This window comes from Phycodurus eques, chromosome 1 (assembly GCF_024500275.1).
Source record: "Phycodurus eques isolate BA_2022a chromosome 1, UOR_Pequ_1.1, whole genome shotgun sequence".
NCBI classification, from domain to species: domain Eukaryota; kingdom Metazoa; phylum Chordata; class Actinopteri; order Syngnathiformes; family Syngnathidae; genus Phycodurus; species Phycodurus eques.
Window position 1 is genome coordinate 39,735,629 of NC_084525.1, and position 20,107 is coordinate 39,755,735.

Sequence of the window (20,107 nt, forward strand, 5' to 3'; positions counted from 1 at the left end):
ACTGTAGATGCATCATAGGCACACACAATTTATCTCAGGAGAATGGGGGCGAATCACTAAATGAGGCTTTGCTAAATTTTGTCACTGGTGGTGTAGCGTTTTCATTCGCCTGTCTTCCGTGCAGTCACTGTGTGTTAAATGTGAGTGTGAAAGGTTGTTTCTCTCTATATGTGCCCTGTGAATGACTGGCGACCAGTCCAGTGTGTAGTCTGCCTTTTGCCCGACGTAAACTAAGATCGGCTCCAGCTTCCCATGACAGAATAATGGCTAAACAAAGAAACGCAATATTATTCACATATTGATTAGTCAACCAGTTCAGGGTGTACCATGCCTCCTGCCCAATGATAGCTGGGATAGGCTCCAGCACGCCCGTGACCCTAGTGAGGAGGAGCGGCTCAGAAAATGGATAGATGGATGGATATTGATTAGTTAAAGCATGCATGTGAGTTTTTTTACATGTGGTATTTGTATACAACAAACCTTGGCTCACAAGTGACTTGAAGGACCTTCTCAATCAAAAGAAGAGGACCTCACATCTGGCAATAAGGATACAGCGCCAACTCAAGGTGAGACCGAATGAGGCCAAGGATTCTTTGGCCCCATCCACACGGAAAGTTTCCTGTAAACATAGAATTGTTTCAAGAAATGTGTATGTCCACATGAAGACGCTGAAAAGTTGTCGCATATACAGTATATATGCCAGGCCTGAAAAGCGCTGTGACGTTGCTATAGGAAGTCCCCAAAAACAGAGAATAAGAAGCCCCCAGTTGTTGTTTGGCGGTGTTCCCGCGAGAACTGGCAGAACATGTCATCGTCTCAGCAAAAATGCTTATGTATTTTTAACATGGAAACACGAGAGCAGCGTTTTGAGATCTATCCACTCTGGGCATGGTTTAAAACATTTTTTAAACCTTTCAGGATCCCAAAATACCAACTCGGTGTGGACGAAATGTGAAAATGATTAAAAAAAACTTTTTCGGATAGGTACGGCGCATATTGTTGTAAGATGGCGATCAAACTCCCGTAGAATGATATCAAAGAGGTGTGGAGATGGATGAGGCAGAACACAAAGGACCTTCGAAAGCAGGTGGGCACTCTGGATAGGGCTAATCAGTCGAACTGCCTTTTTAAACTGATTCAGTTCTGTACCCCCTGCTGTTCCTTCCCACCCTACCGTGACACCCCCCTCCCCCCTTCAGTCTCCAATTCAACCACCACACTTCACACCACACCTGATTAACATAGATGACAACCCCCAACTGCTTTCTCCTTCTCTGGATTAACATGCCCTCACATGAGAGTGAAATCTGACCAGGTGGGAAGACAGCTGGAGAAACACGACCAAAACAAGGCTGCAGGAACTGACCACATCAGTCTAGGGTCAGTTATGTCTTTTGCCCACCAGCTGTTTGGCCTCCTGCTTTGGATATTTAACCAATGTTAGTCTGATGAAGGAAAACATGCCAGTGCTTTGGAAAAACTCCTGTCTCATACTAGTACTGAAGAAAGCCACCTCATTTGGTGTCAACGACTACAGACCTGTTGTGCTGATGTCATATATCATGAAGGCAAAGGAGAGTCTGGTTCTGGTCCACCTGCAACCACAGGTGAAACCTTCCCCGGATCCTCTGCAGTTTACCTACTAGCATCATTTTGGTGTGAATGATGCTATCATTATTATTATTATTAATCAGTTTATTTGAAATCATCTATCTGATGCATCATGCTCACTCACACTGGGATGATAGAGGAGCTACTGTGAGCATCATGTTCTTTGACTTGTCTAATGTTCTTTGACTTGTCTAATGCATTCAATACCATCCAACATTTTCTGTTGAGGCGGCATGGTGGCCGACTGGTTAGAGTTCCTCACAGTTCTGAGGACCCGGGTTCAATCCCTGGCCCCGCCTGTGTGGAGTTTGCATGTTCTCCCCGTGCCTGCGTGGATTTTCTCCAGGTACTCCGGTTTCCTCCCACATCCCAAAAACATGCATTAATTGGAGGCTCTAAATTGCCCGTAGGCATGACTGTGAGTGCGAATGGTTGTTTGTTTCTATGTGCCCTGCGATTGGCTGGCAACCAGTTCAGGGTGTACCCCGCCTCCTGCCCGATGACAGCTGGGATAGGCTCCAGCACGCCCGCGACCCTAGTGAGGAGAAGCGGCTCAGAAAATGGATGGATGGATGGATGGATGGATTTTCTGTTGAGTGACAAGCTGGATGGGTCATCATGCAGCATCTCCTGGATCACAGACTACTTATCAGATAGACACTAGTTTGGGTGCTTGGGAAGCACCCTATTGGATGTTGTGATCAGTGATTTTGGACCACATCTCCAGTTCTGTTCACCTTGTACACCTTGGACTTCCGCTACAACTCTGGGTCACGCCACCCACAGAAGTTCTCTGGTGTCTTTGCGCTGGTGCAATGTATTACGGATGGACAGGAGATGGAGTGCAGAGAAATGTTGGACATCTTTGTAGACTGGTGCAGAAGGAATCATCTAGTCCCCAACACTAACAAAACTAAGAAGCTAGTTAGGGACTTTAGAAGGACCAGGACCATCACAGAGCCCATTACCATCGGGAGGACATTGAGATGGTGCAGCAGTACAAGCACACTTGAGCAATTGACTGGAATTGAATATCAACATGGATGCTGTGTACATGAAGGGAATAAGCAGAGTTCTTGAGGTAGTTCATTCATTGTGTACAACAAGATTTTAGAGATGTTCTCCCGGTCCATGGTAGCAAGGGCCACGTACTTGCTGTTGTATGCAGGGGTAGCAGCTTCAGTGCCATGGGCGCCAGACAGAAACTAATTGAGGATGCTGGCAACAACATGAAACTCTATCATGGACAATCCTTCACATGCTATCCATGAAACTCAGCAGCAGCAGAGGAGCTCTTTCAGACTTGACTGACTCATTTAGCTTTGCTGCCGGAAACAACGGTTTCGATAATATTTAATACTATTCACTTATCACTTACTATACCTATGTAACAAATCTGCACAGTGTGTGAGAAAAATACTTGTGCAATAAATGTTATACATATTATATGTGTACAACAAATATTAAATGTATTAATCCCTGATAGGACAAGCTGAAAGTCACAACAACAACATAAGTACTATACACTGTCTATGTTGCTATCCATATTTAAACCTCTCAATTTGTACTCATTGTTCAAATATGTTATTTAATGTGCAATATTATGCATATCAACAATTTCATACATTGTATATATTGGTTGGATTATAATTCATCACTGTATTGTGATATATCATTGCCAATGTACTTCCCACTTTGCACAAATATTACTGTAGCATAAGACTATTTATTAATTACCAAATACCATCATCGTAATCCTCAGGCTTTTTTTTCTTGCTTAAATTAGATTTAAGTTTGTTTTAATTTCACCTCAATGCTGCTGTTGTATTTGTTCTTACTTTGTTGGTTGTTTCTATGTTATTCATTCGAGTGTACAGTATGTGTGAGAATTTTGCTGCTGTGACAACTTTATTTCCCTCACGGAGGAATACATATGTAAAAGTATCTATATGTCTCTCTATCTAGCCACTGACTTCCCTGGCATACATTTTCCGGCTATATATTATGATCAAATACTTCAGATATCAGATACATTTGCGTGTACTGAGTGGGATGTGCAGCAGAAATACTCAGCTTGCTGGTGAATTGCCAAAATTTGAATTTGAAGTTGGCCACAAAAGTAAAAATCCCTGGACATGGCACTCTCACTCTAACGCTAGCGCTATAGCTCTGTTAAGACCTCCTCCACACCCATATTTTATAACAATAAATGACCATATTTACGTGAAATGCATGTGTCACTAGGATTACCTGTAATGTGATCTTCAGGGTACAGTAACTATGATGAACTACCACCAAGTATCTTGGCGTTGCTCACGTTATGGCTTTAGTGTTTTGTTGTTTTCATCACCATAAACAGAAAATCATAAGGTTTGTGGGGTTTTGTGACAAGATTAGCGTTTCTTTTCCTGGACACAATCAGTTCCTTTTTGTCTCTTAAGGGTCAGGCCTTACCCATCTTGTATACACAGTGAGACTATTGGACTGTTGTTGCGACACTTGGCCATTAACCGAACAACAAGTGGAAATAGGGAGTACCCACTCCCCAACCTTAAGGGATTAATACCAACCGCTCTTCGATTCTGAGGTGTTTTTGTAGTTTTTTAAATTTAGTGTACATGTAGTATTTAGTTTAAAAAGTGACAACTTCACATTTGCACACGCACTGTAAGCACAGTGCCATTGGTGCATATTGATCCGCAACCCGTTTGTGTCCATGCGGCCTATTTGTGAGCCACAGCTTATCACACGTCTAGTTGTGTCACAATCTTTCAGTGCATGAGATGCTTTGCGTCTGTGGCAGAGTTGTATGTGTGTCAGTGTATGCGTGTCTATCGGTGTATGTGTGAATGTGAATGAAGTTTATCCCCACTGGCCCAGATGCAAGCTAAATCATCATCACCAGCGGTGCTGTGCAGTACAGCTAAGCTGGAACATTTGGCACCAAGTCAGCAGTAAAAGAAAAAAAAAAAGGAAACGGAGAAATACAGGACATTGAGTAGAGGAATTCTAAGGAAGTGGAAGTTGGACCCAGGAGCAGAACAGTAGATCTTCATCTGGCTGTTTGGATCTTGGTGGTGGCGAGGACAGGGCGTCTGTCCCTCTTGGTCTGATCACTCACTCCCTATCAGTGACATGGAGCCGTGTGACGACGAAGAGGAAATTGGGGGGTTAGCCAATTTCAAGTGAGTCCTAACTTACCTTTACCATTTTGGAATTTATTTGACTCGAAGCTCCCGCACTGATTGACGACTCATATCCTTTCCACGTTCCCTCTGTCTTGCTCTTGTTGAAAGTTTCTCATGTGATTGTGTGTGTGTCTTTAAATTTGCTGACTTTTGGGAGGTCGGAGCGGATTAGTTACGTGATTTTTACTGTCGGTTTTCCTTAAGTACGCCATTCCTCAATGAGAAGTACTGGAGAAGGTTTTTTGTCATATGTGCATCAAAGCACGCAGCATCACTGTGCATCATGTCATTGTTAGGAATGATAATACAGCACAAAGTGTGTGCTCTTTCCAAATACTGAGTTGGGATGCTCCACCAATACTACTGAGGCTGTGGCCATTTGATGAATCTTTTTTTCTTATTGTCTGTGGTCTACCTAAGCTTATTGTGCTTGTCATGCCATAATTTCACGTGGCTCGTGGAATTGTCATGCACATGAGTGTTACATAAGCCTGAACAGGTTCCAAGATGCAATGCAAACAAAGTTCTTGTAATTGCTAAACGTACTCTGAGATTGGTGGCGAGGGGGGTGTCGATGGGAAGTGTGGTTGCTTGTGTCTTTGTAAGTATATTGTTACTTTGCACATATTCAAACGTATGTTCATATGCCTTGCAATGCTCAACCAGTTTAGTTGACCACCTGTCATAAAATGAAAAGGAGACCCATCCAGGATCATGAAGTGCTTAAATGCACACAGAGTTTCAGCGTGTGCTTGACGTTTAACTATTTCGAACATGGGAATTAGGGAACTTCACCTTCTAAGACCCAAATTTGAGCCGGTTTATTGGATCTGCTTCTGAGAAGTCGCAAATTAACCAAGCATAACATTCAACCACTAAAACAATTTTCTATTCAGTGATGCAAGCAAACAATTTGACATCTTATTCAAAGAATAATGGTAGTAATAATAATAAAATAATAATAACTACCAGTAATCAATTTATATAATAATTATATTTTATTTTATTAATTTGTATTCTCACTAATAATAGAGCTTCTACCTACTGGTGTATGACCCATTTGAGACATCAAATGTCAGAAATGATGTGGTTAATTTAGGCATCTGTGCCATAAACAGTACTTTGAGTCATCATCTAATAACTGTTAATTACTGTAATAATGTATACAGTTTGTATGGATAATGTGCAAACACTGCATTGCATTCAGTGTTGAGATTCTTTTGTCAGTAAATAAATCTCACCAGAGAATTTCAACTTGAATTGTTTTAACCACTAAACCACTGTAGGGTGGTGGGCTTGCTGGGGCTGATTATCATTTGGCGTTACAATCCACCTGTACACACACAGATGCACAAACAAAGTGTACAAACCTTCAACAGATTTACCAAAAAACAGACTTCTGGCAAACCCGACAAATAACACATGCTGCTGTCCCTGTAAGATTCAACCTGCCTCAGCTCCTCTAAATTAAATTAAAGCTTAAGTTAACGTATAATCATTACAAATTGTTTTACCCCTTAGCTTGCCTGCATGGATTGCAGCATGCAAGTGTAGCTGTGCTTCGCAAGAAAAGTAAAAAACAAAAACACTATACATAAACAAAGCTTTATTCTTTCTTGCTTTGAACCTAATCACGAAGCCCTGCATCTGTTGGTCAGCAGTGGTCTGTAGGATTGATGAGGCGCCAGATCGCAGCATCATTGTCGAAGGATTACAGCAGTTGGGCGAGAGGTCATTGGCCAGGAAACATGTGGCCCAAAAAGCAGAGAAATGAAATTGGTGCAACTGATGTGGTGGAGCCGAGTCTGTGTTGGACAGACGGCAGGGCTACTTCTTTTTCAATCTTCCCACCTGCTGTCATGTCTATTCTGTGGCATCAATACTCCAAATATTTGAATGTTGACTCAGCAGGAGCTCCTGTGTCCCCTTTAGACTTTTGATACAGTAGCTGAACAGTTGGGAAACCTCCATAATATACTATACAATATATACAATAGACAAAAGCATTGGGCACACTATTTAATCAATTAAAACACCCCTATAAACACAATTCTATGCTTCTAACAATTTGGTGAAGGTTTTTTTCTTGCGTGACTGTGAAAGGCATGCTTGGATACGTTTGATGTGAAATAACGTCCTGATCACAGCCCCATCAAGCACCTTTGTTTTGGAATGAGTTACCGTTGGCGATCAGCGAAAATTTACGGTCAGCACCCCCCACAAACCCACTTCCCTCCCCCATTGACGATATGCCAGGGGGGCGCCATCTAGGGGCGTCGCAAAGGGCGCTGTTCAAGCCAGCCGCGACTGGTTGGCATCAATGCTTAAAGGGGAAATTGCAGTCTAAAAACTGCAAGCAAGATTTGAATGTAACCTCGCATCACTAATCGCTCACATGCTCAAGCGCGATTCTCAAACAAGGCCATTCATAATGACATGCAGTTATGAAAGTGCGTAGTTGTGGTATGCACAGAGAACACTGTCCAGGTTCAACAAAATAACAGTGCTGACAATACTAAGCTAGCACTATAACTGTAAGCAAACCGACATTAGCCACGGCTGCTAGGCTGGTAGCATGGCATAGTCGTAATGGAGTGTTACTATGACACTAAATGTCATCATTTTTAATGTTTTTTTTTATGTACAGTCAGTTAAAAATCAAAAAGGTAATAGATGCAACTGTCGCGCAGAAATGTTGCTTATTCCACATCGGTTCTGAATCCTCTGGTTCTATTTGCTATAGTGTTATGCCCAGTTGTTGGCAAATGAGGGATGGGGGGATGGGCTTTTTCTATGTTTAAAAAAAAAAAAAAAAAATCGGGAGGTGGCTATTCCTTCAGCAAAGCTCCTGAAGCACTGTGTGCCCACTCTGAGTGTGCCTGCGAGTGCCTGGCAAATGATTAATACCTCGTCAGTCACCCCTACTAAAAAACAAGAAAAAGTAACCTCTACTGTCTCTGACTGGTTGTTTTTCCTCTGGCGTAGTTTCTTAAAAATCAAATTAGAGGTACAAGATGGTGCAAGAGAAGGCTGATTACCCCCCCCCCCCCCAAAGCTCATTTTACTAATGTACTGCTATCAGGTCATACATACATATTTTAACAAATATCTGCCTCACAGTTCTCAGGTCCCGGGTTCAAATCCGGCTTCGGAGTTCGTTCTCCCCGTGAGTCCGTGGGTTTTCTCCGGGTACAACGGTTTCTTTCCACATTCCCAAAACATGCATGGTAGGTTAATTGAAGACTCTAAATTGCCCGTTGGTGTGAATGTAAGAGCGAATGGTTGTTTGTCTATGTGTGCCCTGCGATTGGCTGGAGACCAGTTCAGTGTGTACCCTGCCTCTTGCCCACAGTCAGCTGAGATAGGCGCCAGCATGCCCACGACTCTAGTGAGGATAAGCGGTACAGACAATGGAATGTAAAATATTGAAGGCAATGTACGTAAGAACAATTTAAAAACAATGACCATTTTAAAAAGGACAGTGTATTCGACTTTGGCAGGAGTAATAGTTTCACTAGGGCAAAAAATATCCATATAATATACAAAGATACAGGCAGTTGATTATTCAAGTACAAACATTCAAGTGATCAGGATTACATAAGAAAAAACAACGTGGTTCAGAGATTGTTATGTCATTTGTTCAGGAGTCTGATGTTGTCGTGCAGTGTTCTATTTTATGTACATAAATTTTGCCCCTGTGTCCTTGAGAGATGCAAATTTCTCAATGACTGTATGGTTAAAGTCAGGGTTGTTTTTGACAAGATTCTTCTCAATCGAGACCATGGCCAGTGCATTCAGACAATTCTGTGACATTGTGTTCCTGAGGAAGGTCTTGATTCTCTTCAGTGTTGAGAGACACCTCTCAGATTTAGCTGTGGTCATCGGAGTTGTGATGAGGCTCTATATCAGAGCCATTGTTTCTGAGAAGATGTTCTGAAGGTTGTTCTCCATGAAAAGCTGCGACAAAGCTACAGCACCACTGCAATTCTCTCATAATTTCTGGAGTTGGAGTCAGTTCAGTTTTCAGCCTGTTCTTGTTCAGCAATGGCTAAGCCTCCTTGGTGGTGTTAATTGCTGCCTCAGGAAACTGGCTGTGGTATTCCTGAAATCTGGCTGCCCTCAGCAGTGAAGCAGTAATCAGATGCGAAGCCAAATCTTTCTCTTGCAAGCCTCATCGATCCATCCTTCCATCCATCTATCATCGTCACATATGATCATCTCAAAATTACGACGGTGTGTGGGGTGGGGCGGTGGTTTGAGACTAACTGCAAAGGTTGCCTGTTTAATTTGTCTCTCGCTTTCATGCCACTCATTATAACAGTCATGGCCGGCACGGTGACCGACTGGTTAAAGTGTCTGTTTATTTTTCCAAACATGGATAGAGACAGTGAATTTGCCATGTGGATCACAGAAGGTTCATGCTTTTTTGCCATTTCAGCAGTCTTTTAATTCTGCCATACCTGTTCTTGTCCATGCGGGCTCACATCCTGACGACACAATAAGCAGGCAGGGGAAACAAAACCAAGAATTCATCTCGCTGCACGCCTTTATATTGGCCTAGTTGCTAAACCACCTCCTGAAAAAACACCTCTTGTATCCTCCCCCTCTGTCTTTCAACTTCTGGTTGATTTTAATGTTCGGCTGGTCTTTAACGTTGAGCTTTGGTTGGTACGTTCACCTCTAAAAATGTGTTGTTTTAAGAGACTTAACTGAGTTACTCAGAGCCTCTGCCGCAATTTTTCAAACTCTGCAGCACGTAGCTCCCCTCTGAGGCTCCAATGGCCACATGCTGAGTGAGTGAGTGAGTGAGTGAGTGAGCGAGAGAGAGAGAGAGAGAGAGAGAGAGAGAGAGAGAGAAAGAGAGAGAGAGAGAGAGAGAGAAACAGAGAAACAGAGAGAGAGAGAGAGAGAGAGAGAGAGGGCTAGGGGATCCTGAAAGACTGGAAATGACATCGACTGACACAGTCCATTTATGGCGGATTGCATTTCTTTTTAAGCCCATTAAACATTAAACGGGCGGTGGAATGCGATGCCCTCCCTCGGCAATATCTCTTATATTACACTAGGACCCAATGCACGTGTCATACATAACATGTTTTAACGAAAAACATCTGAGCGCCCCTACACCAGTAGTTACGTGGTAGAACGAGACAGCAGCAATAAACAAATCATTTCTACTCTTCATGAATTGTATGCAATTTATCCTGCTCAACTAAAACTCTATCCATCCATCCAATTTCTGTACTGCTTATCTTACTATAGGGTCACAGGCGTGCTGGAGGCTACCCCAGCTATCTTCAGACGAGTGGCGGTGTACACCCTGAACTGGTCGCCAGCCAATCGCCGGGCACATATAAACAAACAACCATTCGCACGCACATTCAAACCTACGGGCAATTTAAAGTCTTAAATGAACCTACCATGCATGTTTTTGGAATGTGGGAGGAATGCTGGCATGGGGAGAACATGGAAACTCCACACAGGCAAGGCCGGATTTGAACCCGGGTCCTCAGAACTTTGAGGCAGATGTGCTAACCTTATTCAAGGTATTGACTCAGCTAACCGGTAGTGGGGCCCACTAGCGCCCTTATTGACTAGCCGCCAGTGATTGCTATCATATAGGCCTGCCGTTGCGCGCCAACATCAACACAACACGACCCCAATATCATGGTCAATTGCTAATTTATTACACTGTCATTGATTAAAATGGTTTAACACTGTGGCCATAGATATGAAAAGGTAGATACAACACGCCCCTTTTGAGCTGCGTGCTTATGGTGACGCTAAGATAGGAGGGTAAAGGCCTTTTGACACTGCACTTGGCAATGCAATGACTTTCCCATTAATTGTGTATGTGCTTAGAGGGCAGCAGCGTGGTTTGCCGTGTTACAGGACGGGACAGCAATGCAGAGGGCGGCTGACGCTGCGCGGCAGGTCTTTGAATAGAAAAATGTTCTCTTCAAGAGCCATATCGCGGCGACGTCAGAAAGCTCCTCCAATCGGAGAGGGGTTGGCGGAGTGATACCTATGTGCTTTTTTGGCAGACTTGCACTGGTGAAAATGTGTCTTTGTGTCCTGAACTTTGGGATACAAGAGAAAATACATACCTTGACTTCTATAAAAAGTCACAGCGATGGTCAGAGCTTTCTTTTGCAAAACCGAAAGATACAATATATGTTGCTAAAGTTGCCGAGCTGCGGTCTACTTCTCCAGTGGGAAAACTTTCCTGTTTACTATGGTAGGCCTCTATGTCAGCACTTCCAAATTTGAGCACGCTGGAGCGGGGCACTGTGGTTGTTGCTGCTGTGTTGTTGTGAGGTCCTTTCGCACTGAGCAAGTGCGGCGTGAAAAGGCCTTAAAAATCGTCAGTGCATTCTAGGGCTGTCACTAATGAATCTTTTTAGAATCGGTAATCCTATAGAAATTTCGTCAAGTACTCAAATAATCACTGTAACTGGATTAGCCTGCTGCCTACCTTCTAGCTAGCCAGCTAGCTGTCTCGCTGACCGGCAAAGAGGCTAGCTCTCATTAGCTGTCTCGCTGTGTTGGATCAACTTTCTCCCATTCATTCTGCCTTGGTCGCTCCCTCCAGCAATATCTCCTTTCCGGATTCAGTTATGTCGCTGCATGAACATCTGTGCAGGTCTTCAGGCTTGGCTATCGGACGCCTACTTCCACGGAGCTCATCGTTTTACCATTTGCATCTGCGATCCATGATCAATTGCAAGAACGAACTGCAACTGTGCACATCTGCAGAATCTATGAGTTTAAGTCAAAATGGCGTCGGCCACAAACAAGGTTAAACATCGTGAAATATTTTGTATTTTTTTTTTAAGTATATGTGGCATGGCAGCAGTTGCAGCCCTTGTGAGAAAAAAATAAGTAGTATGATATTCTAAGTGGCGGCACGGTGGCCGACTGGTTAGAGCGTCAGCCTTACAGTTCTGAGGAGCGGGGTTCAATCCCCGGTCCCGCCTGTGTGGAGTTTGCATGTTCGTGCCTGCGTCGGTTTTCTCCGGGCACTCCGGTTTCCTCCCACATCCCAAAAACATGCATTAATTGGGGACTCTAAATTGCCCGTAGGTGTGACTGTGAGGGCGAATGGTTGTTTGTTTGTATGTGCTCTGCGATTGGCTGGCAACCAGTTCAGGGTGTACCCCGCCTCCTGCCCGATGATAGCTGGGATAGGCTCCAGCACGCCCGTGACCCTAGTGAGGAGAAGCGGCTCAGAAAATGGATGGATGGATGGATATTCTAAGTTTCCTTCTGACTCGATTCAGAAAATTCTGATTCGATGATCGCTACCCCACGCCCACTCAAATCCTAATTCGAGTCACTACCAATTCATGCATAGCCCTAATATATAGTATATATATATATATTTATACACACACACTCACACACACACACACACACGTATACATACATATATACAGTCCGTAAAGTGGAAATGTACATGTTATAGCAGCAGGACATGTGGACAAAAAAAGGTATAAAGGTATACACAGAATATTATTAAAATCTATACACAGATTATAGTTACACTGAGAGTATCCAATTAAATTACTTTCATTTGCAAAATATACAAACTTTCAATCGAGGGCCACTTTCAAAAACTAACAGCTGCATATTATATTTCTTATGTATCTATACATCGGACTGCTTGGACTATTTAAATTTGAAAACTTGTTTAGAATATGGCGGCACAGTGGCCGACTGGTTAGAGCAGGGCTGCCCAAACTTTTTGGCTCAGGGGCCACATTGCCGTAAAAAAATTGCCATGCGGGCCAGCATTAATTTTACATGCTACTGACGAGGGAAATGCTTTTTTGTATTTTTATTTTACTGTTTTACTATGCTGTCTGCTGCTAGGTAGATCTTATAACTGCCTGACCTGGATAAATGAAGGTTAAAATAAAAATTTATGAAATGCAAAATAAAGTATTTTTAGGAAATTTGACTCAAACTCAAACTTTATTCATCAGAATCAACAAACAACATGTTTGCATTCATGTGAAGGGTGATACTGATATCTCGACTGCAGTAAATGGGGCAGGTCTGGCTCAAAAGCGGTGGTTTTAATGCGCAAGATGTCACGCAGGTGGGAGTCACTTAGTCTTGTCCTCACGCGGTTCTTATTCATGTTCATGACTGAGAATGTCTTCTCACACAAGTATGTCGAGCCAAACAAGCTCAACATTTTCTTAGCAAATGTACGAATCTCTTGGAACCTGTCTTTAACCAGCTGCTGGTAAAAGTTGACAAGAGGGAGTTGTTGGTACCGGTTGCGACACTCTGTGTCACACTGCAGCTCAATGAGCTCCAACTCCAGGTGGGCTGGAACGTCACTGAGATCCACGGAAACGGTTTGGCACATAGAACTTTTTGGTGAATAATACAATGGAGTTTTGTAGCTTTACCTCCTTCTTCGCTTACTTTGTTACACACTAGGGTTGATAATCCACTGTGCTCGCCAACCATGGCAGGTGCGCCATCTGTAATAATCCCCGTGATTTTATTCCACTTTAATTTTATGTCATGTACGGCGGAACAAACAGAAGCAAATAAATATTTCCCTCTTGTTTGGTCCTTAAGACACTGGAGGTCAAGTAGCTCTTCACGCACGTTAATTTCACTGTCCACTCCTCTAAAAAAAAATCAGTAACTGAGCGCTGTCGGATGCATCCATGCTTTCATCACAGGCTCACGAAAAAAATTCAAACTCCACTCCTTTTGCGTCCAACTGTCTCTTAATATCAGAAGAAACTTCTTCGATCCTTCGTGACACAGTGCTACGAGCCAGGCAAACATTGGCGAACTGTTGCTTTTTCTCAGGACAAATGTTCTCCACCATTTTCATCACACAGTTTTTAATAAATTCACCCTCAGTAAAAGGTTTGCAGTGCTTGACAATCAGCGTTGCCACCTCATAGCTTGCCTTTGTTGCATTTTCATTCGGCTCATTGGCTCTTGTGAAAAAGTGTTGCTGTGCCGTTAAACCAGCTTCCAGTTGCTTCAATTTTTCACTGCGTTCGTTCCCAGTTAGCTTGTCGTAATTAGCATGTTCCGTCTGGTCGTGCCTCTTTACACATTTACACTGCACATTCAGTTGTGCTGATGTTGTGCATGTGCAAAATGCTGTTCCTGAAAAAGCTGACCACATCATTGACCAGCAAGGCGGTTGCATCAATAGCTTGTTCGCACATGAACTCGCACCAGAGTATATGTGTGAGATGGCACATTTTATTGACAAGGCACCATCGCGTTTGCGTGGTCAATAGTGTTTTTGTAGTGTACGCCTGGAGGCTAATGGAGGCAAATGATTATTATCTCAGAGGGCAAAACTAGTAACAACATTAATATAAATGTCCATGAAAAGAGCTACTGTTGAGAGAGAAAAAACAAAACTGGTGTAGCACAAAGTGAGCATTTGTAATCCATTGCCTACTTTCACACATATCATCTATGAACAAAACAAGCTTATTGGGGACAACTGCTAAGCGACTTAAATGCAGATTTGACAGTGATCCAAACAAATCATTGAAATTCATGTATGATGTTATTAACTCTGTGTTTCACAATTTGCAATGCCATATGCAATTTAACGTTCACGGGTGGTGGCACCTGAGTCCTTCCTTATTTAAATGCTTAAGCAGATGGTTGAGACTCAAATAAAGAACTCAATGATTTATATCAATGATGAATGTTTAGCCTTTATCCTCGGTGCACTGAAATTTGAGGTGGAATGGATTTGATTATAAAACATACAGTATCTAAATTTGCATAATAGATTTCCAGTTTAGTAACTTTAGTAACATTAACTTTATATGCATATGTGGGTGCTTGATGTTGGGCTTGTAAAAGATAAAACTGTATAATAAACTAACTACTGAAAGTCGTCTTTGCATGCAGGTTAAGCTTTCTTCAAAGATTTTGTTGGGTGTCTGTTTAGAGCGTCCAGTAGGCTTGCCTCGATGACTCTTCTAAAAAGCTCAGGAATGCAGCAGATTACTAATTTTCTCCTAGTAGACATACAGTGTCACTCCTGCTGCTTCCCTTTCCTGAGGAGGGTATTTAGCAAGCTGACAGCAGGGTGTACAGTATGAGGTAGAGCAGAGAAGCAGTAAGCTGATCTGAGCTGGTCAATGGGTAATATTCAGACTCACATATTCATAGAAAACATACAAACTAAATACTCTTGGATTTGTTGACATAGGGCTCTAATATATGAGGGGGCATTAGGGACATTATTCGGGATTAGCTCTCACACTTACTATTCAAATCCTCTTTCACACTCACAAAATACTGAAAGGCTCTCATATACACAACTCAAACACTCTCATACGCACAAGTCTCTCTCATAAAGACTACTTAAACACTCTCGTTAACACTACTCAAACACTCTCATTCAGACGAGTCTTGCTCTCATAAAGACTACTCAACACTCTCATTAACACTACTCAAATGCGTTCACGCGACCACGTCAATCAAATTCTCACACACGTCACTGACATTCACGAGTTCATGTCAATCATGCTCATGCACACGTCGATTATGGTCACACGTGAATAGTGTAAATCTTTTATTAGGTAGTTCAATTCAAAAATTTAAATTATAGAGATGCACTGCACATTGCACACACTCAGGAGTGAGGTATTTCATATTTAAAATATTTATGATTTTGAGGATTATAGCACAGAGCAAATAAAAACATTCCCCATATTGAGAAACTAAAATAACGTCAAACGAAATAGTGAATTAATTCAAGAAATAAAGTGATTTTTAACGGCGAAATTAGGCTGGAATTTGCCCACTGAAAAGTACTTCAGTGTTTAATCACTATGAGTACTGAACTATATTCAAATTTATTGAGATGTACCTATATTAAAAAAAGTCATGAAATATTTGACTCTGAGTGTGTGTAGTCTGGAGTGCAGATCTATGACACGAGTTTCACTACGACAATTAAATTCCTTCATTCCCTTTGGCCATCTCATTAGGCGCAGGGGAACTTAAATGAGACTATACGGCCATCCTGCCTGTAACGAAGTTGAAACTCTGTCTTGAGTCCAGGAGTAAACACACGTCCACTGCGCTTTTTCCCGAAAGGCACATTTATTCGACACCATCCGCGTCCGGTTATTGGCGTCTCGCTCTTGATAGAGGAGCCAGCCTAGCCCTATGTCATACACGACACAGCTTCCGATTGGCCGAACATTACGTCATATCCTTCAGCACTTACACATTAAAAGCAGGCATTTTAAATCAATGAGGAAAAGCGTTATTGTAACACAATAATCAACAAGTATACGACATATATACATTATAAATATATATGTATATACTATACAGTATAATGCGATGTAACGCTACTGCTTAAGTTAGGCTTACTATTGTACTTTATGGCTGCTGGTCAATGCCATATTTTATTTTGAAACCACTTCCTTTTCAACTCACCTAAATACACGCTCACATAAACATGTCAAATGTCTACACACATACAGATCAAATAAGCTCGCAAAAACATGTAAAATCTATTCACATACCATCCTCAAATCCATTCATAAAATATACTCAGATCCTTTCACATTTCCGTCACAAATGCTCGCATACATACTTAAAAAAAAAAAAAAATCTTGGGAGATTTATTTTAAGATATATAGATAGATAGATAGATCGATCAGTGGATCGATCGGTCGATACATCGATCAGACGATCGATCGGTCGATAGATCGATCAGTCGATCGATCGAAGCCGTCCAGAGGTCTTTCTCCATGGCCTCAATGAACTCCTCCCATGCCCGATTTTTTGCTTCAGCGACCACCAAAGCTGCATTCCGTTTGGCCAGCCGGTACCCATCAGCTGCCTCAGGAGTCCCACAGGCCAAAAAGGCCCGATAGGACTCCTTCTTCAGCTTGAAGGCATCCCTCACCGTTGGTGTCCACCAACGGGTTTGGGGATTCCCACCACGACAGGCACCAACCACCTTACGGCCACAGCTCCGGTCGGCTGCCTCAACAATGGAGGCACGGAACTTAGTCCACTCGGATTCGATGAGCAAAGTTCTGTCGGAGGTGGGAGTTGAAACGCCTTCTGACAGTATAATAATAATCATAATAATTGTAGGCCACGGTGGCCGACTGGTTAGAGCGTCTGCCTCACAGTTCTGAGGACTGGGGTTCAATTCCTGGCCCCGCCTGTGTGGAGTTTGCATGTTCTCCCCGTGCCTGCGTGGGTTTTCTCCGGGCACTCCGGTTTCCTCACACATCCCAAAAACATGCATTAATTGGAGACTCTAAATTGCCCGTAGGCATGACTGTGAGTGTGAATGGTTGTTTGTTTCTATGTGCCATGCGATTGGCTGGCAACCACTTCAGGGTGAAGCGGCTCAGAAAATGGATGGATGGATATTCAATGTATCAGTTACTTGCAATTAAGGTAGGAAGTTTGCTAAGTAGAGTAAAAGATTCCCAACCTTCTGCATTACCACTAGTCTAGTCCAGACTAGTGTACATATCTAAATTTATTTTCCAATGAAAAAGCAGGGACAAATGGTAGACAAATTGCAAACAGCCTTTGGCGCCGCGCATTGTTGTTGTTGTCGTCATGGTAACGGGTGTATCTGGTCGCGTTGAACGGTGACATGTTTTCTGGTTCCGCCTCTCCGACAGTGTTTATTTGACAAGATAATGCCCAGTGATCGTTAAAGACGGGATACGGTGGTATCGGAATACACGTCGTGAAGTGTTGCCACTGTCTGCCCAACATACGGCAAGATTTGATGGCGGTAGCCTGACATAGTGCAATCGTGAAAGACCAAATTTGTCTTGTTGTCTGATCCAGACATTACATACATGCCTGTTCCCATTCTTGCACCCTGCCTTGTTTCCAACCCCCCTTTCCCTCCTCACCCAATCAGATTAAGCCACGGGGTAAAGTGAGAGATTGCTGGCAAATTATAGGCGGTGCAGGAAAGAACTCTCATTGTTAGAGCAGTTGCCAACTGTGTGTGTGCACAAAATTGTGGTGACCACCTTACCTACTGTCATGATGGAAAGGTATGTGCCCTGTTGCATGGTTCGATATCAAGCAAATGTCTTGGGTATCATTTCAATTCCATCATCCTTGGCCTCCTTGGACATCACTATAGGTTAATGCTGACAGACAGGGCTACAGAAAGTGATGTTATGGAACAAGGAGATTTAACTTTCCTAGCTTGTGTTGATGGAGTTCCAACTCCATTGTCACACATGTTGCGCATCTGTCAGTGCATTTAAATGCACACATTATCGTGTTACTGATAGTTTGTTCTCTTCTATGTCTTAGACTATTCTGTGAAGTACCACGAATTTACATGCACTGGGTGTATTTTGATTTTGGGCCAAAATGTCTGCCTCTGCAACACGAGGTGGTGATGATGCTTCTTTCAGCTTGCTGAGCTGTGGGGATTTGTTGTTACAGTGATAACGTTACAGCTCTACTTATGTGCAATAACGTCGCTTTGCCTTATCTCTTGTGGTAATGGTGATACTCAAGGGCATAGAAAAAGAAATGCAGTCCTCCAGGGATGGGCGAGTGTACCGATACCAGCTATCAGTGTCAGGTTTATTTGAAGATGTCGGGTACTCGTGCAGGCTGCCAATACCAGCCACAAATACTTAAAATACCTCTCAACATGCTGTAAACATTGGCACTTAAAATATTCCATAGTTCCCCCCCAAAAAAAAAAAACGACACATCAGCCAGTGACGTAGGCAGCGGAAGACAATGACATTTCTTAATTTAACTACTTTGTATTATGAGGTGTAATTGTCACCTATTTTGAAAGTCTGAATTTTTTTTCAGACGGTAACGAATGAAAATAGAGAGGTTAGATACATTTGAGTAAGCTTGTTTTTTTAAAAATTGATTGCTCTAATGCATCGCCGCAGAAGCAAGGCAGTCCATGACGTAAGGGCATGGAGATTAATTTCCGCCTATATGCACAGGTTTTTGTCAGTTCAATTTTATTCAATGAATCACTCATGGCTCTAAAACCTTTGAAAAAGGGTTTAGAAGATGACATGACATAAGTGTTTTCTTTTAAAGGCTTTTTATATGGCGTTGGCGTCGTTTGACTGCGGCGGTCTTCGATGGGCACAGCAGGCTGGTCTGTTTGTACCATAATAATCGATGAGGCCATAATAAATGAGTGATTTTTTTTTTTAGCATATTAATTTAGCAATTGAACATAATTTTAGGGTCCTCTTGTGTTTATGTGAGTGTGCAATGCTAAGCAATATAACATATAATACCAACTTCAACAAAGCGGCGTTTGGAAATTCAAGCAAGATGTTTTTTCTTTCCCTGAAAAGTTGTCATTTTGGAGGTGGGGGGATTCCGCTCGACAGCACCGATCGATAAAATATACTGAGAGGAAATACTGCGACTTTTTAATGTAGTACATTCCTTTGTCCACACTGGCTATGCATCGAATTTGGTTTCCAGCTCCATCGCTGATGTCACACCAAGACATGGTTGCACATCAATTTTGGTGATGAAAAGGGCCGTCCCAGGGCAATTAGTTATTTACAGATTGTTCCAAAACAGATTGATATTATTGGAAATGATTGCCCATTTTATTTTCTTGAGCAAAAAATACATAAAGAGAATGTGTTAGTTAAATATAGGCCATCTAGAGGTCCTAAGGTCCTTTAAGGCAAAGACAAAAAAAAAAAAAAAAAAACATCTGACTTTGAGTAAGTTGACAATAGTAGCTAAACTACATCATATTTCCAACTACCACTGCAAAATGTATTGGACTAATGGAGTGACAACCATGTGATATTACTATCATGAGTGAACAATGTATACTATATAAACAATATACTGTATTATAGTTTCAGATATGGTCATTGTTCTCCTCAATTAAATCTATTATTATTATTTTTTCATTTGTCAAATATTGGTACAAATTAATTATTTAAATAGATCACAACAATCTGGTTTTGTAGAGAAAATAACCTACACTAACATTTCTGGCAAACATAACCCACTGTTATACTCTCATTTTTAATCTGCCTTTAATCTAGTCTAAATTCGCTTCACACACACATGCACACATGCACTGTTTAATTCTATTGCTGCCAAAAACATATTGCTAGCTAGTGCTATGTTGGCTGTTGATGTTTGCTGACTGAGTTGTGATAATTAACTTAGCTGGGCATTGTTGTGTTAATGGTAACTACCTGAATGCATGTCTTTACATTTATTTTGGACATCTTGGATGTTGAAACACGCTTCCTTTTGGGGGTTGTACAATAAACAAC

At 42.1% G+C, this 20,107-nt stretch overlaps 1 protein-coding gene across 6 annotated transcripts in view; it reads left to right on the plus strand.

Moving 5' to 3' along the window:
* LOC133410330 (FERM and PDZ domain-containing protein 4-like) overlaps window positions 1–20,107 on the plus strand; it is a 99,705-nt gene that overhangs the window by 2,033 nt on the left and 77,565 nt on the right. For 4 of the 6 annotated variants that reach the window (XM_061691386.1, XM_061691358.1, XM_061691425.1 and 1 more), the window contains exon 1: window positions 4,443–4,796. The exons of the other annotated variants lie outside the window; for them this stretch is intronic. In XM_061691386.1, coding sequence (XP_061547370.1) covers window positions 4,747–4,796 — 50 coding nt within the window. In that variant the 5' untranslated portion in view covers window positions 4,443–4,746. Of the gene's footprint in view, window positions 1–4,442; window positions 4,797–20,107 lie in introns of those variants that run through there. 6 annotated transcript variants of the gene reach the window in all.